This window comes from Telmatherina bonti (genome assembly GCF_933228915.1).
Source record: "Telmatherina bonti genome assembly, chromosome: 2".
Lineage (NCBI taxonomy): Eukaryota > Metazoa > Chordata > Actinopteri > Atheriniformes > Telmatherinidae > Telmatherina > Telmatherina bonti.
In genome coordinates this window covers 2,047,649-2,074,320 of record NC_136620.1, presented here as the reverse complement: position 1 = coordinate 2,074,320, position 26,672 = coordinate 2,047,649, and the positions used below count along the sequence as shown (strand labels likewise).

At 51.3% G+C, this 26,672-nt stretch overlaps 1 protein-coding gene across 1 annotated transcript in view; it reads left to right on the top strand.

Annotated features, from left to right (window-relative positions):
* The window catches only part of nup160 (nucleoporin 160), a 71,035-nt gene extending 47,675 nt beyond the window's left edge, over positions 1-23,360 (top strand). The window contains exons 21-34 of the mRNA XM_079249091.1: positions 2,608-2,727; positions 2,790-2,885; positions 2,973-3,067; positions 3,262-3,358; positions 13,955-14,060; positions 14,131-14,291; positions 14,372-14,432; positions 14,576-14,692; positions 14,769-14,892; positions 20,992-21,090; positions 21,179-21,320; positions 21,923-22,048; positions 22,118-22,213; positions 23,185-23,360. Of these exons, the coding sequence (XP_079105217.1) occupies positions 2,608-2,727; positions 2,790-2,885; positions 2,973-3,067; positions 3,262-3,358; positions 13,955-14,060; positions 14,131-14,291; positions 14,372-14,432; positions 14,576-14,692; positions 14,769-14,892; positions 20,992-21,090; positions 21,179-21,320; positions 21,923-22,048; positions 22,118-22,213; positions 23,185-23,286 (1,542 nt within the window). The 3' untranslated portion in view covers positions 23,287-23,360. The remainder of the gene's footprint in view (positions 1-2,607; positions 2,728-2,789; positions 2,886-2,972; positions 3,068-3,261; positions 3,359-13,954; positions 14,061-14,130; positions 14,292-14,371; positions 14,433-14,575; positions 14,693-14,768; positions 14,893-20,991; positions 21,091-21,178; positions 21,321-21,922; positions 22,049-22,117; positions 22,214-23,184) is intronic.
* Positions 23,361-26,672: the final 3,312 nt, after the last annotated feature.

Here is a 26,672-nt window from a genome sequence, read left to right as displayed (position 1 = left end):
CTAAACCCGGTTATATACGTCCACATGGATACGTTTCAACACCTAAACCTGTTTATATACGTTCACATGGAGACGTTTCAACACCTAAACCCGGTTATATACGTCCACACGGAGACGTTTCAACACCTAAACCCGGTTATATACGTCCACATGGACACATTTCAACACCTAAACCCGGTTATATACGTCCACATGGAGACGTTTCAACACCTAAACCCGGTTATATACGTCCACATGGACACATTTCAACACCTAAACCCGGTTATATATGTCCACACGGAGACGTTTCAACACCTAAACCTGTTTATATACGTTCACATGGAGACGTTTCAACACCTAAACCTGGTTATATACGTCCACATGGAGACGTTTCAACACCTAAACCAGGTTATATACGTCCACACGGAGACGTTTCAACACCTAAACCCAGTTATATACGTCCACACTGAGACTTTTCATCACCTAAACCTGGTTATATATGTCCACATGGAGACGTTTCAACACCTAAACACGGTTATATACGTCCACACGGAGACGTTTCAACACCTAAACCCGGTTATATACGTCCACATGGAGACGTTTCAACACCTAAACCTGGTTATACACGTCCACACGGAGACTTTTTAACACCTAAACCCGGTTATATACGTCCACACGGAGACTTTTTAACACCTAAACCCGGTTATATACGTCCACATGGAGACGTTTCAACACCTAAACCCGGTTATATACGTCCACATGGAGACGTTTCAACACCTAAACCCGGTTATATATGTCCACACGGAGACGTTTCAACACCTAAACCCGGTTATATACGTCCACATGGAGACGTTTCAACACCTAAACCCGGTTATATACGTCCACATGGAGACGTTTCATCACCTAAACCCGGTTATATACGTCCACACTGAGACTTTTCATCACCTAAACCTGGTTATATATGTCCACATGGAGACGTTTCAACACCTAAACCCGGTTATATACGTCCACACGGAGACGTTTCAACACCTAAACCCGGTTATATACGTCCACATGGAGACGTTTCAACACCTAAACCTGGTTATACACGTCCACACGGAGACTTTTTAACACCTAAACCCGGTTATATACGTCCACACGGAGACGTTTCAACACCTAAACCCAGTTATATACGTCCACACGGAGACTTTTTAACACCTAAACCCAGTTATATACGTCCACACGGAGACTTTTTAACACCTAAACCCGGTTATATACGTCCACATGGAGACGTTTCAACACCTAAACCCGGTTATATACGTCCACACGGAGACTTTTTAACACCTAAACCCGGTTATATACGTCCACATGGAGACGTTTCAACACCTAAACCCGGTTATATACGTCCACACGGAGACGTTTCAACACCTAAACCCGGTTATATACGTCCACACGGAGACGTTTCAACACCTAAACCCGGTTATATACGTCCACACGGAGACGTTTCAACACCTAAACCCGGTTATATACGTCCACACGGAAACCTTTTAACACCTAAACCTGGTTATGTACGTCCACATGGAGACTTTTCAACACCTAAACCTGGTTATATACGTCCACATGGAGACGTTTCAACACCTAAACCCGGTTATATACGTCCACATGGAGACGTTTCAACACCTAAACCCGGTTATATACGTCCACATGGAGACGTTTCAACACCTAAACCCGGTTATATACGTCCACATGGAGACGTTTCAACATCTAAACCCGGTTATATACGTCCACATGGAGACGTTTCAACACCTAAACCCGGTTATATACGTCCACATGGAGACGTTTCAACATCTAAACCCGGTTATATACGTCCACATGGATAGGAAGTATTCACACATCTTAACTTTGGTCCGAGGATTTTAAAACCATCGTTTTTATGAAGAAATCAGTGTTTTCATGTGGGCGGCAGGCTAAATCGGAGGGAAATATGTTGTTTACGTGAGGTGCCTGCTACGTGTGGAAAAGGTCGAAGTGTCAACTGTCAGCTGAAACGGATGCAGGTGTGATCTTGCAGCAGCCTGTCACTGTAGGGATGGAAAACTGTACCAATCTGAGTAAATAAGGAGAATCAAATGGTTTTTGATGGATTCTGTTCCCCACTGTGACAAAGCACTTAAATGCCCAAAATAAAGTTCTTAATTCAAGAACATCTAAAACTGGATGTGAAGATACACAAGTAATATCTTTGTAAAGTAGAATGACATGAATAAAATGGTTGATTGTAATTTTAACCGACGGAACAAATCCAGTAACCATTCAGGAGGGTTTCTCTGCTCCGACCCACGCAGGGAGCCTTAACGCCTGCTGTGGGCGTCCAGTTTAGCTGGCTTGCAAAGGGAGTATCTCCCTCTCCTCCTTGTTGTGGGCGAGTGCCTGCTAAAACATCCTACCACCTGCATGAAAGCCTCTTGAACATATTTGTTCAACAGTAAGTTGGCCATCTTAGAAAAGGGGTTATGGGGTCATTTTTTTCCCCTTTGCCTCACATTTTAAGAGCTCCTCCTCCAGATTTGATGGTGTTCATCCCCAAACTGGTCCCAACCCCTGACAGGCATATGTGAGGTACTTCACAGTCACACCTTCCCGTTTCAGGCTCTGCAGTGCTTCCAGGAGGTTGCTACCGAGGTGGAGAAGGAGGAGTTTCTGATGAAGCTGACAGGCAACGAGGAAGAGGAGGCTGCTTCCAGCCCCAGGTTACAGTTCTACAACAAGGTACGCTCACCGCAGCGCTCACCTGCATGCAGCTACAGGTGAGTCTAACAGTGTGTGTGCAGGTGCTGCGGCTGCTGGAGGACGTGGGTCTGCCAGAGCTCGTCATCCAGCTTGCCTCTCTGGCTGTGACGGAGGCCGGCGGAGACGTCAACAGTCAGGTAAACGGACATCTCTGCAGGTGTGCTGTCGTCTTTCACCAGACAAACACGTAAACAACACGTGTGTGTTTGTGTGTGTGTGTGTAGGCGGCTCTGTGGACTCGCATCTTTAAGCACCATCTGGATCTGGGACACAACGGGGAAGCCTACGAAGCTCTGACGCAGAACCCAGACAACAGCATGTATGTGCACGCACACACACACCTGCACTGTGGAGTGTGCTCATGCAACCCGGTGGTCACGTGTCGCTCTGGCGAAAACACGTGTTCTCATTTCTTTTAGATTCTTGTTATTCATTCTGATTTATTTTTTATTTATTCTATAGCTAAAGGTTTTGTGTGTGTGTGTGTGTGTGTGTGTGTGTGTGTGTTCTCAGGCAGCTGGATTGCCTCCGTCAGCTGGTGGTGGTTCTATGTGAACGCTCTCAGCTTCAGGATTTAGTCCAGTTTCCATATGTGAACTTGCACGATGAGGTGAGACCAGAACCCTGACCTCCATCTGAACCATGACCTCCTCCTCAGTATTAGATACATGATTTCTACTTTCTGCTGACAATTTGATTTATTGATTCTAATTTAGCTGATCAGTGTGCTTCTAATAAGTTATCAGGTTTCCTTCCTTTTAGACCCAATCTGTGGTTGATCCTGATTAGTCACATGATTAGTCTCCCAGGCCGGTCATGTGACCTGAAGGGGATAGGGAATTGGCCTAGTTGTGGACAGTTTTTTGCTGGGGATGGATTGCCAACGAAGAAAATCGCCCATTGGCAAGCCTTTCTGCTGTACATGAAGGAGCCCCGTGGACGCCCCTGCGCCGATGCTACTGCAGCTGTAGATGGCGCTACACTGGGGACACAAAGCGGCCTTTTTGTCCACACCAGGTCCCTCGCATGGGGTCCGGGGGCCGATGTCCTTGTCCACTTCGGCTCCTTTCCGTCCACTGGGAGGCCTCACGGCTGCGGCGGGCCAAATGGCACCCGGAGCCTCAATTGGCGAAACGGGGTCCGGGGCCCTCAGAAATGTCTTTCTGGTCCGGGTGCTTGAAAAGGCCCCCCAACGCAACCTGTACACCTCCGGCCCGGGTGGTGCCCGTGACGGCGCCGACGGACCCGTTGAAAGAAACTTTGCCAAAACGTTGCCCGAGGAACCTGGGTCCCCCACTGGCACGTTGTCGGGGCCGCGGAGGTGTGATGGTTCGCTTGGTGTGCTGGTTCGCTTTTATATCTGTGAAGCTGTTGCATGTGTTGTTAAGACCTAATGCAGGACGATTTGGTGCAGCCGACGTGTTTGTGCTCAATGTGTGGAGAAACAATCCTCAACCGATCGCGAATTCCTGCCTTTTAAAGGATAAAAAGAAGAATTCCCGTAGAAAGAAGGAGTGACTTGTAAACATGTCCACAGTAAGAACTAGCCGATGTCTTGGTGGACGACACGCCTGGTAAAAGTCTGTCTGTTTAATCCGGAATAAAAGTTTGCTGCAGGAACAGAGGCTCCGCCACACGCTGCCTAAAACATGCGCTTTGACTCTGCGTGTGTGCAGGAGAGACAGATGAGGGACGGATTACCAGACGGTTAGCGTGCGTTAGCAGCCGACACCTCGCCATGCCTCGTCACTGCTGACTGATATCACAGGTTAGAACTCTGAACATTTTACCAGCCGCTGCTGCTGCTGATATAAATCAGAAAGCTGGATCTCCTCCTGGAGCGGTGAAGTGGGGGGGTGGTACGCCAACTCTACGTTTTCTGTCCTTTTCAGTGTGAAATGGTCCCACACTGCCACTTTTTGGTCTTTTCCTCCCCTCTTCTTCATTCTCTGCCATTAGAGACCAAAGCAAGGAGGATCTTCAGACAGAAAGCAAAGCGCTCGCCGCTGCTGGTGGAAATGTCCGTCATCAGTCCGGCTGAAACAGTCAGACTGTAGACACACCGTAGGCCACAGCTTCTGCTTTTATACATTTTATACATGTTTAGATGTTTATATGTTTACTGAAGCAGTGATGTCGTCCCTCCGAACAGCGCCGTGGTCTGAGAATGCCGCCATGATGCAGAAATTAAAAAATTTTGTACTCTGGTTACTCGAGTTACCCGAGTAATCGTTGCAGACCTACTGGGGTGGTGGTCCCCCTTTTTAAGAAGGGGGACCTGAGCATGTGTTCCAATTACAGGGGAATCACACTACTCAGTCTCCCTGGTAAGACTGCTCGATTCTGGATAGAATGAGAATCAGGATTTTTTCTGCTTAGAACTGAGATCACGATTCTGTCAGGATCTTTCTCCAATATAAATATTTATTGCACGTATTACCGTCACAGCTGACACTGAACACAACAACAGTAAATGTTTCTCTTGTCTTCTCTTACACACACAACCTCTGAATAAATTTAATAGTAACATTTTTTAACAATATTTTTCTGTGCACAAGGTGATGAGAGGTCGGTATGGTTCTTACAATATAAACAACAGGAGGGTTGGACATGAAGCTAGAAACTTCACACAGCAGTCCTTTGGTTAAATTTAATATTCTGACATTTAACAATGGAGGACAAAAGTGATTTATGCACTGTGGGTCTAAAGGGTTTCAGAATCTACTTTTTTTAAAAGTGATAGCCTATTTCAATGGCAAAATAAAAAAAACTAGCAAAAAAAAAAAAAAAAAAAAAACCTAGCAAAAAAACAACAGAAAAGAGTTTATTCATTGTACTAAACATATTTAGGGTGGTTTTGACTCATCTTTTGTTTCTCCCACATTATTCATCTCTCCTACAATGTCCATTACATTATAGCATATGGCCAATTATGCAAATTAGGCGATGACGTCATCCAGCAACTTCTAGAACAGCCAATAGCTGCTTTCTTTACTTTGGACCACCAAAGTGACCCAAAAGAGACATTTTGGCAGAGTTACTTCATTTTGTTGTTGTTTGCTTTCTGTAGTTTTCTTCCTTTTGGTTTGTCTTTAGTCAAAGTAAACATATGTTGGCAAAAACATAACTTTTAAACTACTTCCTGGACAAACAGTTTAAACTGGACATTAACAATCTAAATGGACCAAACAGAGACGACAGAAATGTTAGTTTACATCCCACTCTGTAAGCCAGGCTGGGATCAGCCGTGGATTTGCACGTGCACTATTCATTGTGACTGTGCACGTGGGCTTGTACAGGTGTCCTCTCTGCTCCTCTGACCGGCTGGGAGTGCTTTATGATGGGGAGAGGCCCCCACCGCTCGTTCCTGACAGTCACTGCTAAACAATATGTGCTTTCAAGTCAGTCGCCAAAACACCAGAAACGTCTTCAGTAACTCCAGAAACGTCTCCAGTAACGTCTCCAGTAACTCCAGAAACGTCTCCAGTAACTCCAGAAACGTCTCCAGTAACACCAGTAACGTCTCCAGTAAAACCAGTAACGTCTCCAGTAACACCAGTAACGTCTCCAGTAACTCCAGGAACGTCTCCAGTAACACCAGTGACGTCTCCAGAAACGTCTCCAGTAACTCCAGTAACGTCTCCAGTAACTCCAGAAACGTCTCCAGTAACACCAGTAAACGTCTCCAGTAACACCAGTAACGTCTCCAGTAACGTCTCCAGTTAAACCAGTAACGTCTCCAGTAACTCCAGTAACGTCTCCAGTTAAACCAGTAACGTCTCCAGTAACGTCTCCAGTAACTCCAGTAACGTCTCCTGTAACGTCTCCAGTAACTCCAGTAACGTCTCCAGTAACATCTCCAGTAACTCCAGTAATGTCTCCAGTTAAACCAGTAACGTCTCCAGTAACGTCTCCAGTAACTCCAGTGATGTCTCCAGTAAGTCCAGAAACTTGTCCAGTAACTCCAGTGATGTCTCCAGTAAGTCCAGAAACGTCTCCAGTAACTCCAGTAACGTCTCCAGTAACTCCAGTAACGTCTCCAGTAACACCAGTAACGTCTCCAGTAACGTCTCCAGTAACGTCTCCAGTAACTCCAGTAACGTCTCCAGTAACTCCAGTAACGTCTCCAGTAACTCCAGAAACGTCTCCAGTAACGTCTCCAGTAACACCAGTAAACGTCTCCAGTAACGTCTCCAGTTAAACCAGTAACGTCTCCAGTAACTCCAGTGATGTCTCCAGTGAGTCCAGAAACTTGTCCAGTAACGTCACCAGTAACTCCAGAAACGTCTCCAGTAACTCCAGAAACGTCTCCATTAACACCAGTAACGTCTCCAGTAACACCAGTAACGTCTCCAGTAACACCAGTAACGTCTCCAGTAACTCCAGAAACGTCTCCAGTAACTCCAGAAACGTCTCCAGTAACTCCAGAAACGTCTCCAGTAACTCCAGAAACGTCTCCAGTAACTCCAGTAACGTCTCCAGTAACACCAGTAACGTCTCCAGTAACTCCAGAAACGTCTCCAGTAACACCAGTAACGTCTCCAGTAACTCCACAAATGTCTCCAGTAACGTCTCCAGTAACACCAGAAACGTCTCCAGTAACACCAGTAACGTCTCCAGTAACACCAGTAACGTCTCCAGTAACGTCTCCAGTAACGTCTCCAGTAACTCCAGTAACGTCTCCAGTAACTCCAGTAACGTCTCCAGTAACTCCAGAAACGTCTCCAGTAACACCAGTAAACGTCTCCAGTAACGTCTCCAGTTAAACCAGTAACGTCTCCAGTAACTCCAGTGATGTCTCCAGTGAGTCCAGAAACTTGTCCAGTAACGTCACCAGTAACTCCAGAAACGTCTCCAGTAACTCCAGAAACGTCTCCATTAACACCAGTAACGTCTCCAGTAACACCAGTAACGTCTCCAGTAACTCCAGAAACGTCTCCAGTAACTCCAGAAACGTCTCCAGTAACTCCAGAAACGTCTCCAGTAACTCCAGAAACGTCTCCAGTAACTCCAGTAACGTCTCCAGTAACACCAGTAACGTCTCCAGTAACTCCAGAAACGTCTCCAGTAACACCAGTAACGTCTCCAGTAACTCCACAAATGTCTCCAGTAACGTCTCCAGTAACACCAGAAACGTCTCCAGTAACACCAGTAACGTCTCCAGTAACACCAGTAACGTCTCCAGTAACACCAGTAACGTCTCCTGTAACACCAGTAACGTCTCCAGTAACACCAGTAACGTCTCCAGTAACTCCAGAAACGTCTCCAGTAACTCCAGAAACGTCTCCAGTAACTCCAGAAACGTCTCCAGTAACTCCAGAAACGTCTCCAGTAACTCCAGAAACGTCTCCAGTAACTCCAGTAACGTCTCCAGTAACACCAGTAACGTCTCCAGTAACTCCAGAAACGTCTCCAGTAACACCAGTAACGTCTCCAGTAACTCCACAAATGTCTCCAGTAACGTCTCCAGTAACACCAGAAACGTCTCCAGTAACACCAGTAACGTCTCCAGTAACACCAGTAACGTCTCCTGTAACACCAGTAACGTCTCCAGTAACACCAGTAACGTCTCCAGTAACTCCAGAAACGTCTCCAGTAACTCCAGAAACGTCTCCAGTAACTCCAGAAACGTCTCCAGTAACACCAGTAACGTCTCCAGTAACACCAGAAACGTCTCCAGTAACTCCAGAAACGTCTCCAGTAACGTCTCCAGTAACACCAGTTAACGTCTCCAGTAACACCAGTAACGTCTCCAGTAACGTCTCCAGTTAAACCAGTAACGTCTCCAGTAACTCCAGTGATGTCTCCAGTAACTCCAGAAACGTCTCCAGTAACGTCTCCAGTAACACCAGTAACGTCTCCAGTAACGTCTCCAGTTAAACCAGTAACGTCTCCAGTAACTCCAGTGATGTCTCCAGTAACTCCAGAAACTTGTCCAGTAACGTCACCAGTAACTCCAGAAACGTCTCCAGTAACTCCAGAAACGTCTCCATTAACACCAGTAACGTCTCCAGTAACACCAGTAACGTCTCCAGTAACTCCAGAAACGTCTCCAGTAACTCCAGAAACGTCTCCAGTAACACCAGTAACGTCTCCAGTAACACCAGTAACGTCTCCAGTAACTCCAGAAACGTCTCCAGTAACACCAGTAACGTCTCCAGTAACTCCACAAATGTCTCCAGTAACGTCTCCAGTAACACCAGTAATGTCTCCAGTAATTCCAGTAACGTCTCCAGTAACTCCAGTGATGTCTCCAGTAAGTCCAGAAACTTGTCCAGTAACGTCACCAGTAACTCCAGAAACGTCTCCAGTAACTCCAGAAACGTCTCCAGTAACTCCAGAAACGTCTCCAGTAACTCCAGTAACGTCTCCAGTAACACCAGTAACGTCTCCAGTAACACCAGTAACGTCTCCAGTAACGTCTCCAGTAACTCCAGAAACGTCTCCAGTAACTCCAGAAACGTCTCCAGTAACTCCAGAAACGTCTCCAGTAACGTCTCCAGTAACACCAGTAACGTCTCCAGTAACGTCTCCAGTTAAACCAGTAACGTCTCCAGTAACACCAGTAACGTCTCCAGTAACTCCAGTAACGTCTCCAGTAACTCCAGTAACGTCTCCAGTAACACCAGTAATGTCTCCAGTTATTCCAGTAACGTCTCCAGTAACTCCAGTAACGTCTCCTGTAACGTCTCCAGTAACGTCTCCAGTAACTCCAGTAATGTCTCCAGTAACTCCAGTAACGTCTCCAGTAACACCAGTAACGTCTCCAGTTAAACCAGTAATGTCTCCAGTAACACCAGTAATGTCTCCAGTTATTCCAGTAACGTCACCAGTAACTCCAGAAACGTCTCCAGTAACTCCAGAAACGTCTCCAGTAACTCCAGAAACGTCTCCAGTAACGTCTCCAGTAACACCAGTTAACGTCTCCAGTAACACCAGTAACGTCTCCAGTAACGTCTCCAGTTAAACCAGTAACGTCTCCAGTAACTCCAGTGATGTCTCCAGTAACTCCAGAAACGTCTCCAGTAACGTCTCCAGTAACACCAGTAACGTCTCCAGTAACGTCTCCAGTGATGTCTCCAGTAAGTCCAGAAACTTGTCCAGTAACGTCACCAGTAACACCAGTAACGTCTCCAGTAACACCAGTAACGTCTCCAGTAACTCCAGAAACGTCTCCAGTAACTCCAGAAACGTCTCCAGTAACGTCTCCAGTAACACCAGTAACGTCTCCAGTAACGTCTCCAGTTAAACCAGTAACGTCTCCAGTAACACCAGTAACGTCTCCAGTTAAACCAGTAACGTCTCCAGTAACTCCAGTAACGTCTCCTGTAACGTCTCCAGTAACGTCTCCAGTAACTCCAGAAACGTCTCCAGTAACGTCTCCAGTAACACCAGTAACGTCTCCAGTAACTCCAGAAACGTCTCCAGTAACAACAGTAACGTCTCCAGTAACACCAGTAACGTCTCCAGTAACACCAGTAACGTCTCCAGTAACTCCAGTAACGTCTCCAGTAACTCCAGAAACGTCTCCAGAAACGTCTCCAGTAACACCAGTAACGTCTCCAGTAACACCAGTAACGTCTCCAGTAACGTCTCCAGTAACTCCAGAAACGTCTCCAGTAACACCAGTAACGTCTCCAGTAACTCCAGAAACGTCTCCAGTAACACCAGTAACGTCTCCAGTAACGTCTCCAGTTAAACCAGTAACGTCTCCAGTAACACCAGTAATGTCTCCAGTTATTCCAGTAACGTCTCCAGTAACACCAGGAATGTCTCCAGTTATTCCAGTAACGTCTCCAGTAACGTCTCCTGTAACGTCTCCAGTAACGTCTCCAGTAACTCCAGTAACGTCTCCAGTAACTCCAGTAATGTCTCCAGTAACTCCAGTAACACCAGTAACGTCTCCAGTTAAACCAGTAATGTCTCCAGTAACACCAGTAATGTCTCCAGTTATTCCAGTAACGTCACCAGTAACTCCAGAAACGTCTCCAGTAACTCCAGTAACATCTCCAGTAACTCCAGAAACGTCTCCAGTAACACCAGTAACGTCTCCAGTAACACCAGTAACGTCTCCAGTAACGTCTCCAGTAACTCCAGAAACGTCTCCAGTAACACCAGTAACGTCTCCAGTAACGTCTCCAGTAACTCCAGAAACGTCTCCAGTAACACCAGTAACGTCTCCAGTAACGTCTCCAGTTAAACCAGTAACGTCTCCAGTAACACCAGTAACGTCTCCAGTTAAACCAGTAACGTCTCCAGTAACTCCAGTAACGTCTCCTGTAACGTCTCCTGTAACGTCTCCAGTAACTCCAGTAATGTCTCCAGTAACACCAGTAACGTCTCCAGTAACTCCAGAAACGTCTCCAGTAACTCCAGAAACGTCTCCAGTAACTCCAGTAACGTCTCCAGTAACGTCTCCAGTAACACCAGTAACGTCTCCAGTAACTCCAGAAACGTCTCCAGTAACTCCAGTAACGTCTCCAGTAACACCAGTAACGTCTCCAGTAACACCAGTAACGTCTCCAGTAACACCAGTAACGTCTCCAGTAACGTCTCCAGTAACACCAGTAACGTCTCCAGTAACTCCAGAAACGTCTCCAGTAACGTCTCCAGTAACACCAGTAACGTCTCCAGTAACACCAGTAAACGTCTCCGGCTACTCCAGTAACACTAGTAACGTCTCCAGTAACTCCAGTAACGTCTCCAGTAACTCCAGTAACGTCTCCAGTAACTCCAGTAACGTCTCCAGTTAAACCAGTAACGTCTCCAGTAACTCCAGTAACGTCTCCAGTGACTCCAGTAACGTCTCCAGTAACACCAGTAACGTCTCCAGTAACTCCAGAAACGTCTCCAGTAACGTCTCCAGTAACTCCAGTAACGTCTCCAGTAACACCAGTAACGTCTCCAGTAACACCAGTAACGTCTCCAGTAACACCAGTAACGTCTCCAGTAACTCCAGAAACGTCTCCAGTAACGTCTCCAGTAACACCAGTAACGTCTCCAGTAACGTCTCCAGTAACGTCTCCAGTAACACCAGTAAACGTCTCCGGTTACTCCAGTAACACTAGTAACGTCTCCAGTAACTCCAGTAACACTAGTAACGTCTCCAGTAACTCCAGTAACGTCTCCAGTTAAACCAGTAACGTCTCCACTAACTCCAGTAACGTCTCCAGTAACACCAGTAAACGTCTCCAGTTACTCCAGTAAACGTCTCCGGTTACTCCAGTAACACTAGTAACGTCTCCAGTAACTCCAGTAACACTAGTAACGTCTCCAGTAACTCCAGTAACGTCTCCAGTTAAACCAGTAACGTCTCCACTAACTCCAGTAACGTCTCCAGTAACACTAGTAACGTCTCCAGTAACTCCAGTAACGTCTCCTGTAACGTCTCCAGTAACACCAGTAAACGTCTCCAGTTACTCCAGTAACACTAGTAACGTCTCCAGTTACTCCAGTAACACTAGTAACGTCTCCAGTAACTCCAGTAACACTAGTAACGTCTCCAGTAACTCCAGTAACGTCTCCAGTTAAACCAGTAACTGCTCCAGTAACGTCTCCAGTAACACCAGTAAACGTCTCCAGTAACTCCAGTAACATCTCCAGTTAAACCAGTAACGTCTCCAGTTACTCCAGTAACACTAGTAACGTCTCCAGTAACTCCAGTAACGTCTCCTGTAACGTCTCCAGTAACACCAGTAAAAGTCGCTACATTTGTTGCTGGTTTCCTTTAACAAAAAAAAAGTCGTCCGATTTAAGTTTTTCCTACCAGCCGGCATCTGAGTCACGTGGTGTAAGGATCCACCGTTTGTTGAGGGAGAAAGAGGGAGCGCTTGTTTTGGTGCAGGTGAGAAATGCCTTGCATGTGGTCTTTTTTCTTTTTCTTTTTTTTTTCCTTTAAATCATCGTCATTTGAAAATGAGATCGTATAAGAGTATGAATCGAGATCACGATTTTTTAACGATTAATTGTGGAGCTCTACTCCCTGGTAAGGTCTATTCAGGGGTCCTCGAGAGGAGGATCCGTCGGATAGTCCAAACTCGGATTGAGGAGGAGCAGTGTGGTTTTCGTCCTGACAGTGGACTAGCTTTATACCCTCTTTGGGGTCCTGGAGGGGGCATGGGAGTTTGCCCAACCAGTCTCCATGTGCTTTGTGGACCTGGAGAAGGCGTTCGACCGTGTCCCCCGGGGGTTCCTGTGGGGGGTACTCCGGGAGTATGGGGTACCGGACCCCCTTGTCCCCTGTACGACAGGTGTCAGAGCTTGGTCCACATTGCTGGTAGTAAGTCGGATTCGTTTCCAGTGAGGGTTGGACTCCGCCAAGGCTGCCCTTTATCACCAATTCTGTTCATAACTTATATGGACAGAATTTCTAGGTGCAGCCGAGGTGTTGAGGGGATCCGACTTGGTGGCCTCAGGATTGGGATCCTGCTTTTTGCAGATGACGTGGTCCTGTTGGCTTCATCTGGTCGTGATCTCCAGCTCTCGCTTGAGCGATTCGTGGCCGAGTGTGAAGCGGCTGGGATGAGAATCAGCACCTCAAAATCTGAGACCATGGTCCTCAGGCGGAATAGGGTGGACTGCCCTCTCCGGGTCGGGAGTCAGGTCCTGCCTCAAGTGGAGGAGTTTAAATATCTCGGGGTCTTGTTCACGAGTGAAGAGCGCGAGATGGACAGACGGATCGGTGCGGCGTCTGCAGTAATGCGGACTCTGCGCCGGTCTGTCGTGGTGAAGAAGGAGCTGAGCCAGAAGGCGAAGCTCTCGATTTACCAGTCGATCTACATTCCTACCCTCACCTATGGTCATGAGCTGTGGGTCGTGACCGAAAGAAGATCTCGTATACAGATGACTGAAATGGGTTTCCTCCGCAGGGTGGCCGGGCTCACCCTTAGAGATGGGGTGAGGAGCTCGGTCATCCGGGAGGAGATCAGAGTAGAGCCGCTGCTCCTCCGCATCGAGAGGAACCAGTTGAGGTGGCTCGGGCATCTGGTCAGGATGCCTCCTGGACCTCCCTGGTGAGGTGTTCCAGGCACGTCCCTCTGGGAGGAGACCCCGGGGAAGACCCAGGACACGCTGGAGGGATTATATCTCTCGGCTGCTTAGTCTGCTGCCCCCTCAGCCCGATCCTGGATAAGCTGCAGAAGATGGATAGTCATGTGACCTGCAGGTGTTTGGCGTGTTAATCTCAGCCTGGTCATGTGACCTGCAGGTGGTCAGCATCATCGAGTCCCGGGCCCGGGGTCTGGACCTGCTGACGCATAACTACTACGACCTGCTGTACTCGTTCCACATCGCCCGACACAACTACAGGAAAGGTAAACATTGACACACACACATTCAGGTGTGTGTGTTGCTGGTTCTTAATGTATGTGTGTGTGCGCTCAGCGGGAACCGTCATGTTCGAGTTCGGGATGCGGCTCGGTCGGGAGGTTCGGAACCGATTCGGCCTCCAGAAACAGGTGAACTGTTACCTGGCTGCTCTGAACTGTCTGCGCCTCATCCGACCCGACTACGCCTGGATTGTCCAGCCCACCTGCGGGAGCACAGTGCGCGCACACACACACACACACACACACACACACACACACACATGCAGGAGCTGGTTCTGACTGAGTGTCTTCTGCAGTACGAGCGACCCGGAACGTCACCGAAGAGAAATTCTGATGGAGAATTTCCTCCAGAACCAGGTGCGTTTTCTTCATGTCTGAAGCTGGTCCTGGACCAGTTTTGGTTCTGAGGATCCCGATTAGTCAACCTGATCCAACCTGACCAGAACTCTTACAAGCAGACAGATTGTGGAGCAGCTGACTGGTTGTGGTTGTGTCGTCAGCTGCAGGCAGACGGCAGGTAGACGTCCTGGAGCTACATGACCTGGAGAAGGAGTACTTCCTGGCCCAGGCCCGGCTCTCGCTGGCCCAGCACCACCCGCCATCGGCAGCCATTGCAGGTACACCTCGGCTTGGCCCAAGCCCAGCTGGAAGCACAGCAAGACAGGTGCTGTTTAAATGTGTATGTGTTTGCAGGGAGTGCGTCAGCACCAGAGCTCGTCACCCTGCTGGTTCAAACCGGACTCTTTGACTCGGCTCTGGCTCTGTGTCAGACCTTCAGACTGAGCCTGAATCCGGTGTTCGAGGGTCTGACCTTCAAGTGAGTTCGCAGCAACACACACCCGCTTGTTTATTTACTATTGGCATGTAGATGTGATCGGACCAGGTCCCGTTTCATGTTGCTGGACTGAACTGAACCTCCAGGTGTGCGGTCCCACCTGGAACTGGTTCTGAAACCCAACGTTCTGTTGAGCTTTATTCATACAGAGAACGGCGTCTTCGGAACATAAACCTAGTTATAGCATCATTTCCGACTGAGTCCTCCATCCTGCCGAGACCAGAACCACCTTCAGGGAGGTTCTTCCGATCCTGCTTCAGACCTGGCTTCACCTTGGCACACAGGTCAGTCAGTTAGGTGTGTTCTGCACGGACCAGTCCCCGCCCCTTATGGAGAAACGCCCTGGATCAGACCAGACGGACCAGTCCCCGCCCCTTATGGAGAAACGTCCTGGATCAGACCAGACGGACCAGTCCCCGCCCCTTATGGAGAAACGCCCTGGATCAGACCAGACGGACCAGTCCCCGCCCCTTATGGAGAAACGTCCTGGATCAGACCAGACGGACCAGTCCCCGCCCCTTATGGAGAAACGTCCTGGATCAGACCAGACGGACCAGTCCCCGCCCCTTATGGAGAAACGCCCTGGATCAGACCAGACGGACCAGTCCCCGCCCCTTATGGAGAAACGTCCTGGATCAGACCAGACGGACCAGTCCCCGCCCCTTATGGAGAAACGTCCTGGATCAGACCAGACGGACCAGTCCCCGCCCCTTATGGAGAAACGCCCTGGATCAGACCAGACGGACCAGTCCCCGCCCCTTATGGAGAAACGTCCTGGATCAGACCAGACGGACCAGTCCCCGCCCCTTATGGAGAAACGCCCTGGATCAGACCAGACGGACCAGTCCCCGCCCCTTATGGAGAAACGTCCTGGATCAGACCAGACGGACCAGTCCCCGCCCCTTATGGAGAAACGTCCTGGATCAGACCAGACGGACCAGTCCCCGCCCCTTATGGAGAAACGTCCTGGATCAGACCAGACGGACCAGTCCCCGCCCCTTATGGAGAAACGCCCTGGATCAGACCAGACGGACCAGTCCCCGCCCCTTATGGAGAAACGTCCTGGATCAGACCAGACGGACCAGTCCCCGCCCCTTATGGAGAAACGTCCTGGATCAGACCAGACGGACCAGTCCCCGCCCCTTATGGAGAAACGTCCTGGATCAGACCAGACGGACCAGTCCCCGCCCCTTATGGAGAAACGTCCTGGATCAGACCAGACGGACCAGTCCCCGCCCCTTATGGAGAAACGTCCTGGATCAGACCAGACGGACCAGTCCCCGCCCCTTATGGAGAAACGCCCTGGATCAGACCAGACGGACCAGTCCCCGCCCCTTATGGAGAAACGTCCTGGATCAGACCAGACGGACCAGTCCCCGCCCCTTATGGAGAAACGTCCTGGATCAGACCAGACGGACCAGTCCCCGCCCCTTATGGAGAAACGTCCAGGTTCAGACCAGACGGACCAGTCCCCGCCCCTTATGGAGAAACGCCCAGGTTCAGACCAGACGGACCAGTCCCCGCCCCTTATGGAGAAACGTCCAGGTTCAGACCAGACGGACCAGTCCCCGCCCCTTATGGAGAAACGCCCTGGATCAGACCAGACGGACCAGTCCCCGCCCCTTATGGAGAAACGCCCTGGATCAGACCAGACGGACCAGTCCCCGCCCCTTATGGAGAAACGTCCTGGATCAGACCAGACGGACCAGTCCCCGCCCCTTATGGAGAAACGTCCTGGATCAGACCAGACGGACCAGTCCCCGCCCCTTATGGAGAAACGTCCTGGATCAGACCAGACGGACCAGTCCCCGCCCCTTATGGAGAAACGTCCTGGATCAGACCAGACGGACCAGTCCCCGCCCCTTATGGAGAAACGTCCTGGATCAGACCAGACGGACCAGTCCCCGCCCCTTATGGAGAAACGTCCTGGATCAGACCAGACGGACCAGTCCCCGCCCCTTATGGAGAAACGTCCTGGATCAGACCAGACGGACCAGTCCCCGCCCCTTATGGAGAAACGTCCTGGATCAGACCAGACGGACCAGTCCCCGCCCCTTATGGAGAAACGTCCTGGATCAGACCAGACGGACCAGTCCCCGCCCCTTATGGAGAAACGTCCTGGATCAGACCAGACGGACCAGTCCCCGCCCCTTATGGAGAAACGCCCTGGATCAGACCAGACGGACCAGTCCCCGCCCCTTATGGAGAAACGCCCTGGATCAGACCAGACGGACCAGTCCCCGCCCCTTATGGAGAAACGCCCAGGTTCAGACCAGACGGACCAGTCCCCGCCCCTTATGGAGAAACGTCCAGGTTCAGACCAGACGGACCAGTCCCCGCCCCTTATGGAGAAACGCCCTGGATCAGACCAGACGGACCAGTCCCCGCCCCTTATGGAGAAACGCCCTGGATCAGACCAGACGGACCAGTCCCCGCCCCTTATGGAGAAACGTCCTGGATCAGACCAGACGGACCAGTCCCCGCCCCTTATGGAGAAACGTCCTGGATCAGACCAGACGGACCAGTCCCCGCCCCTTATGGAGAAACGTCCTGGATCAGACCAGACGGACCAGTCCCCGCCCCTTATGGAGAAACGTCCTGGATCAGACCAGACGGACCAGTCCCCGCCCCTTATGGAGAAACGCCCTGGATCAGACCAGACGGACCAGTCCCCGCCCCTTATGGAGAAACGTCCTGGATCAGACCAGACGGACCAGTCCCCGCCCCTTATGGAGAAACGTCCTGGATCAGACCAGACGGACCAGTCCCCGCCCCTTATGGAGAAACGTCCTGGATCAGACCAGACGGACCAGTCCCCGCCCCTTATGGAGAAACGTCCTGGATCAGACCAGACGGACCAGTCCCCGCCCCTTATGGAGAAACGTCCTGGATCAGACCAGACGGACCAGTCCCCGCCCCTTATGGAGAAACGCCCTGGATCAGACCAGACGGACCAGTCCCCGCCCCTTATGGAGAAACGCCCTGGATCAGACCAGACGGACCAGTCCCCGCCCCTTATGGAGAAACGCCCTGGATCAGACCAGACGGACCAGTCCCCGCCCCTTATGGAGAAACGCCCTGGATCAGACCAGACGGACCAGTCCCCGCCCCTTATGGAGAAACGCCCTGGATCAGACCAGACGGACCAGTCCCCGCCCCTTATGGAGAAACGCCCTGGATCAGACCAGACAGGACTGGACCGGACCAGTCCCCGCCCCTTATGGAGAAACGCCCTGGATCAGACCAGACGGACCAGTCCCCGCCCCTTATGGAGAAACGCCCTGGATCAGACCAGACGGACCAGTCCCCGCCCCTTATGGAGAAACGTCCTGGATCAGACCAGACGGACCAGTCCCCGCCCCTTATGGAGAAACGCCCTGGATCAGACCAGACAGGACTGGACCGGACCAGTCCCCGCCCCTTATGGAGAAACGTCCTGGATCAGACCAGACGGACCAGTCCCCGCCCCTTATGGAGAAACGTCCTGGATCAGACCAGACAGGACTGGACCGGACCAGTCCCCGCCCCTTATGGAGAAACGTCCTGGATCAGACCAGACGGACCAGTCCCCGCCCCTTATGGAGAAACGCCCTGGATCAGACCAGACAGGACTGGACCGGACCAGTCCCCGCCCCTTATGGAGAAACGTCCTGGATCAGACCAGACGGACCAGTCCCCGCCCCTTATGGAGAAACGCCCTGGATCAGACCAGACGGACCAGTCCCCGCCCCTTATGGAGAAACGTCCTGGATCAGACCAGACGGACCAGTCCCCGCCCCTTATGGAGAAACGTCCTGGATCAGACCAGACGGACCAGTCCCCGCCCCTTATGGAGAAACGTCCTGGATCAGACCAGACGGACCAGTCCCCGCCCCTTATGGAGAAACGTCCTGGATCAGACCAGACGGACCAGTCCCCGCCCCTTATGGAGAAACGCCCTGGATCAGACCAGACGGACCAGTCCCCGCCCCTTATGGAGAAACGCCCTGGATCAGACCAGACGGACCAGTCCCCGCCCCTTATGGAGAAACGTCCTGGATCAGACCAGACGGACCAGTCCCCGCCCCTTATGGAGAAACGCCCTGGATCAGACCAGACGGACCAGTCCCCGCCCCTTATGGAGAAACGTCCTGGATCAGACCAGACGGACCAGTCCCCGCCCCTTATGGAGAAACGTCCAGGTTCAGACCAGACGGACCAGTCCCCGCCCCTTATGGAGAAACGTCCTGGATCAGACCAGACGGACCAGTCCCCGCCCCTTATGGAGAAACGTCCAGGTTCAGACCAGACGGACCAGTCCCCGCCCCTTATGGAGAAACGCCCTGGATCAGACCAGACGGACCAGTCCCCGCCCCTTATGGAGAAACGTCCTGGATCAGACCAGACGGACCAGTCCCCGCCCCTTATGGAGAAACGTCCTGGATCAGACCAGACGGACCAGTCCCCGCCCCTTATGGAGAAACGTCCTGGATCAGACCAGACGGACCAGTCCCCGCCCCTTATGGAGAAACGTCCTGGATCAGACCAGACGGACCAGTCCCCGCCCCTTATGGAGAAACGCCCTGGATCAGACCAGACGGACCAGTCCCCGCCCCTTATGGAGAAACGTCCTGGATCAGACCAGACGGACCAGTCCCCGCCCCTTATGGAGAAACGTCCAGGTTCAGACCAGACGGACCAGTCCCCGCCCCTTATGGAGAAACGTCCTGGATCAGACCAGACGGACCAGTCCCCGCCCCTTATGGAGAAACGCCCTGGATCAGACCAGACGGACCAGTCCCCGCCCCTTATGGAGAAACGCCCTGAATCAGACCAGACGGACCAGTCCCCGCCCCTTATGGAGAAACGCCCTGGATCAGACCAGACGGACCAGTCCCCGCCCCTTATGGAGAAACGTCCTGGATCAGACCAGACGGACCAGTCCCCGCCCCTTATGGAGAAACGCCCTGGATCAGACCAGACGGACCAGTCCCCGCCCCTTATGGAGAAACGCCCTGAATCAGACCAGACGGACCAGTCCCCGCCCCTTATGGAGAAACGCCCTGGATCAGACCAGACGGACCAGTCCCCGCCCCTTATGGAGAAACGCCCTGGATCAGACCAGACGGACCAGTCCCCGCCCCTTATGGAGAAACGCCCTGGATCAGACCAGACGGACCAGTCCCCGCCCCTTATGGAGAAACGCCCTGGATCAGACCAGACGGACCAGTCCCCGCCCCTTATGGAGAAACGTCCTGGATCAGACCAGACGGACCAGTCCCCGCCCCTTATGGAGAAACGCCCTGGATCAGACCAGACGGACCAGTCCCCGCCCCTTATGGAGAAACGCCCTGGATCAGACCAGACGGACCAGTCCCCGCCCCTTATGGAGAAACGCCCTGGATCAGACCAGACGGACCAGTCCCCGCCCCTTATGGAGAAACGTCCTGGATCAGACCAGACGGACCAGTCCCCGCCCCTTATGGAGAAACGTCCTGGATCAGACCAGACGGACCAGTCCCCGCCCCTTATGGAGAAACGCCCTGGATCAGACCAGACGGACCAGTCCCCGCCCCTTATGGAGAAACGTCCAGGTTCAGACCAGACGGACCAGTCCCCGCCCCTTATGGAGAAACGCCCTGGATCAGACCAGACGGACCAGTCCCCGCCCCTTATGGAGAAACGTCCTGGATCAGACCAGACGGACCAGTCCCCGCCCCTTATGGAGAAACGTCCTGGATCAGACCAGACGGACCAGTCCCCGCCCCTTATGGAGAAACGTCCTGGATCAGACCAGACGGACCAGTCCCCGCCCCTTATGGAGAAACGTCCTGGATCAGACCAGACGGACCAGTCCCCGCCCCTTATGGAGAAACGCCCTGGATCAGACCAGACGGACCAGTCCCCGCCCCTTATGGAGAAACGCCCTGGATCAGACCAGACGGACCAGTCCCCGCCCCTTATGGAGAAACGTCCTGGATCAGACCAGACAGGACTGGACCGGACCAGTCCCCGCCCTTAATTTCACGCTCTCCCAGCAGGTCCACAGCGGTGTTACCGTGGTAACAAACAGCCCTCTGTTCACCGGTTTGTGTTGTGCAGGTGCATCAAGCTGCAGGTTGGGGGGGAGGAGTCACACAATGAAGTTTGGACGTGGTTGGCTGCCAATCAGCTGTCAGTCGTCAACACTAAGGAGTCCAGGTGAGATGTTTGTCAGAGATCACGTTGATCTTCAGGGACACCGGATCAGAACCCAGTGGAACCCATGTCCTGCCTCGTGGGTTTTCAGTGCTGCAGACGAGGTGTGGCGGCTGCTGGGCTCCTACCTGGACAGGTATCCTTCCACCAACGGGCAGCATCATCGGCACGTCATCCATAAGCTGCTGTCACACAGAGTTCCTCCTCCTGATTGGCTCCTTCAGTCCTACAAGGTGAGAGAGGGCAGGGCTACACGGAGCAGGGAATGATGGGGTGTAGCATGTTTACATGCTATTTACATGGTAATTACATGGTAATTGCATGCTGTTTACATGGTAATTACATGTTTACATGGTAATTTTGTTGTATACATGTAATTACATGTTGTGTACATGGTAATTACATGTTTACATGGTAATTACATGTTTACATGGTAATTTTGTTGTATACATGTAATTACATGTTGTGTACATGGTAATTATGTTTACATGGTAATTACATGCTGTTTACATGGTAATTACATGTTTCAATGGTAATTACGTGTTTTCATGGTAATTACGTGTTGTTTTCATGGTAATTACATGTTTTCATGGTAATTACATGTTTCCATGGTAATTACTTGTTGTTTACATGGTAATTACGTGTTGTTTTCATGGTAATATGTTGTTACATGTTTTCATGGTAATTACATGTTTCCATGGTAATTACTTGTTGTTTACATGGTAATTACGTGTTGTTTTCATGGTAATATGTTGTTACATGTTTACATGGTAATTACATGTTTACATGCTAATTGCATGTTTATATGTTGTTTACATGCTATTTGTGTTGACAGCGTGTGGACGCGGCGTCTCTGCTGCGTCTCTTCCTGAACTTCGACCAGCTGGAAGCTGCCGCTGAGCTCGTGTTGGAGTATATCGACGCCGTTCTCGGTCGAGGTCATCAGTACTTCGGAGTGGAGGTACGCGCCCGGTCACGTCTGTGCACACGCACATGCAGCAGTGTATGTAACGGCGTGTTTGTGTTTCAGAGACCACTGTCTGCCACGTCGCCGCCCACCTGGCTGCCATACACGTCCATCGATCAGCTGCTGAGCGCTCTGAGCGAGACGCAGACCCACGGTGCTGTGAGTCATTACCTGTTTACATGTTTACCGTCGTGATGTCACGGCGTGTCTGATCCGTGTTGTTCCTGTTTGCATGTTTACCGTCGTGATGTCACGGCGTGTCTGATCCGTGTTGTTCCTGTTTGCATGTTTACCGTCGTGATGTCACGGCGTGTCTGATCCGTGTTGTTCCTGTTTGCATGTTTACCGTCGTGATGTCACGGCGTGTCTGATCCGTGTTGTTCCTGTTTACATGTTTACTGTCGTGATGTCACGGCGTGTCTAATCCGTGTTGTTCCTGTTTACATGTTTACCGTCGTGATGTCACGGCGTGTCTGATCCGTGTTGTTCCTGTTTGCATGTTTACCGTCGTGATGTCACGGCGTGTCTGATCCGTGTTGTTCCTGTTTGCATGTTTACCGTCGTGATGTCACGGCGTGTCTAATCCGTGTTGTTCCTGTTTACATGTTTACTGTCGTGATGTCACGGCGTGTCTAATCCGTGTTGTTCCTGTTTACATGTTTACTGTCGTGATGTCACGGCGTGTCTGATCCGTGTTGTTCCTGTTTACATGTTTACCGTCGTGATGTCACGGCGTGTCTGATCCGTGTTGTTCCTGTTTGCATGTTTACCGTCGTGATGTCACGGCGTGTCTGATCCGTGTTGTTCCTGTTTGCATGTTTACCGTCGTGATGTCACGGCGTGTCTAATCCGTGTTGTTCCTGTTTACATGTTTACTGTCGTGATGTCACGGCGTGTCTAATCCGTGTTGTTCCTGTTTACATGTTTACTGTCGTGATGTCACGGCGTGTCTAATCCGTGTTGTTCCTGTTTACATGTTTACCGTCGTGATGTCACGGCGTGTCTGATCCGTGTTGTTCCTGTTTGCATGTTTACCGTCGTGATGTCACGGCGTGTCTGATCCGTGTTGTTCCTGTTTGCATGTTTACCGTCGTGATGTCACGGCGTGTCTGATCCGTGTTTTTTTCCAGCTTCTCAGCAAAGTTCGGGACAAACTAGACGAATATCACCAGGTGGTCGTCCAGATGACCCGCCTGAGGCTGACGGCCCAGAGACGAGTCGCCGCCGTCTGATCAGAAGTCTCGTCAATAATCTCATGGTTCTGTTTGTTACTGGAAATCTGCTGAATAAAATGCTTTTAAACTGGTTTATGGACTGGTTCCTCACAGCAAACTGGGACCTGTCCTCAGGCCTACTGTTAACCAGTTGTCCAGGACCAGAACCTAGACCCGAACAGGGACCAGAACCTAGACCCAAACAGGGACCAGAACCTAGACCCAAACATGGACCAGAACCCAGACCTGAACATGGACCAGAACCCAGACCTGAACATGGACCACAACCCAGACCTGAACATGGACCAGAACCCAGACCTGAACATGGACCAGAACCCAGACCCGAACATGGACCAGAACCCAGACCCGAACATGGACCAGAACCCAGACCCGAACATGGACCAGAACCCAGACCTGAACATGGACCAGAACCCAGACCTGAACATGGACCAGAACCCAGACCTGAACATGGACCACAACCCAGACCTGAACATGGACCAGAACCCAGACCCGAACATGGACCAGAACCCAGACCCGAACATGGACCAGAACCCAGACCCGAACATGGACCAGAACCCAGACCCGAACATGGACCAGAACCCAGACCTGAACATGGACCAGAACCCAGATCCAAATATGGACCAGAACCCAGACCCGAACACGGACCAGAACCCAGACCCGAACACGGACCAGAACCCAGACCCGAACATGGACCAGAACCCAGACCTGAACATGGACCAGAACCCAGACCCGAACATGTACCCGAAGCTAAACCACAACCCAGACCTGAACATGGACCAGAACCCAGACCTGAACATGGACCCGAACCTAAAACACAACCCAGACCTGAACATGGACCAGAACCCAGACCCGAACACGGACCAGAACATGGACCAGAACCCAGACTCGAACATGGACCCGAAGGTAAACCACAACCCAGACCCGAACATGGACCAGAACCCAGACCCGAACATTGACCAGAACCCAGACCTGAACATGGACCAGAACCCAGACCTGAACATGGACCAGAACCCAGATCCAAATATGGACCAGAACCCAGACCCGAACATGGACCAGAACCCAGACCTGAACATGGACCAGAACCCAGACCCGAACATGGACCAGAACCCAGACCTGAACATGGACCACAACCCAGATCTGAACATGGACCAGAACCCAGACCCGAACATGGACCAGAACCCAGACCCGAACATGGACCAGAACCCAGATCTGAACATGGACCAGAACCCAGACCCGAATATGGACCAGAACCCAGACCCGAATATGGACCCGAACCTAAACCACAACCCAGATCTGAACATGGACCAGAACCCAGACCTGAACATGGACCAGAACCCAAACCTGAACATGGACCAGAACCCAGACCCGAACATGGACCAGAACCCAGACCTGAACATGGACCAGAACCCAGACCCAAATATGGACCAGAACCCAGACCCGAACACGGACCAGAACCCAGACCCGAACACGGACCAGAACCCAGACCCGAACATGGACCAGAACCCAGACCTGAACATGGACCAGAACCCAGACCCGAACATGTACCCGAAGCTAAACCACAACCCAGACCTGAACATGGACCAGAACCCAGACCTGAACATGGACCAGAACCCAGACCTGAACATGGACCCGAACCTAAACCACAACCCAGACCTGAACATGGACCAGAACCCAGACCTGAATATGGACCAGAACCCAGACCTGAACATGGACCCGAAGCTAAACCACAACCCAGACCTGAACATGGACCAGAACCCAGACCTCAACATGGACCAGAAGCTAGACCTGAACTTGGACCAGAAGCCAAACCCGAACATGGACCAGAACCCAGATCCAAATATGGACCAGAACCCAGACCCGAACACGGACCAGAACCCAGACCCGAACACGGACCAGAACCCAGACCCGAACATGGACCAGAACCCAGACCTGAACATGGACCAGAACCCAGACCCGAACATGTACCCGATGCTAAACCACAACCCAGACCTGAACATGGACCAGAACCCAGACCTGAACATGGACCAGAACCCAGACCCAAACATGGACCACAACCCAGACCCAAACATGGACCAGAACCCAGACCCAAACATGGACCAGAAACCAGACCCGAACATGGACCATAACCCAGACCCAAACATGGACCAGAACCCAAACCTGAACATGGACCCGAACCTAAAACACAACCCAGACCTGAACATGGACCAGAACCCAGACCCGAACATGGACCAGAACCCAGACCTGAACATGGACCAGAACCTAGACCCGAACATGGACCAGAACCCAGACCATAACATGGACCAGAACCCAGACCTGAACATGGACCAGAACCCAGACCTGAACATGGACCAGAACCCAGACCCGAACATGGACCAGAACCCAGACCTGAACATGGACCAGAACCCAGACCTGAACATGGACCAGAACCCAAACCACAACCCGCACCTGAACATGGACCAGAACCCAGACCCAAACATGGACCAGAACCCAGACCTGAACATGGACCAGAACCCAGACCCAAACATGGACCACAACCCAGACCCAAACATGGACCAGAACCCAGACCCAAACATGGACCAGAAACCAGACCCGAACATGGACCATAACCCAGACCCAAACATGGACCAGAACCCAGACCCGAACATGGACCAGAACCTAAACCACAACCCAGACCTGAACATGGACCAGAACACAAACCTGAACATGGACCAGAACCCAGACCCAAACATGGACCAGAACCCAGACCTGAACATGGACCAGAACCCAGACCTGAACATGGACCAGAACCCAAACCACAACCCACACCTGAACATGGACCAGAACCCAGACCCAAACATGGACCAGAACCCAGACCTGAACATGGACCAGAACCCAGACCCAAACATGGACCACAACCCAGACCCAAACATGGACCAGAACCCAGACCCAAACATGGACCAGAAACCAGACCCTAACATGGACCATAACCCAGACCCAAACATGGACCAGAACCCAAACCTGAACATGGACCCGAACCTAAAACACAACCCAGACCTTAACATGGACCAGAACCCAGACCCGAACATGGACCAGAACCCAGACCTGAACATGGACCAGAACCTAGACCCGAACATGGACCAGAACCCAGACCATAACATGGACCAGAACCCAGACCATAACATGGACCAGAACCCAGACCTGAACATGGACCAGAACCCAGACCCAAACATGGACCAGAACCCAGACCTGAACATGGACCAGAACCCAGACCTGAACATGGACCAGAACCCAGACCTGAACCTAAACCACAACCCAGACCTGAACATGGACCAGAACCCAGACCTGAACATGGACCAGAACCCAAACCTGAACATGGACCAGAACCCAGACCCAAACATGGACCA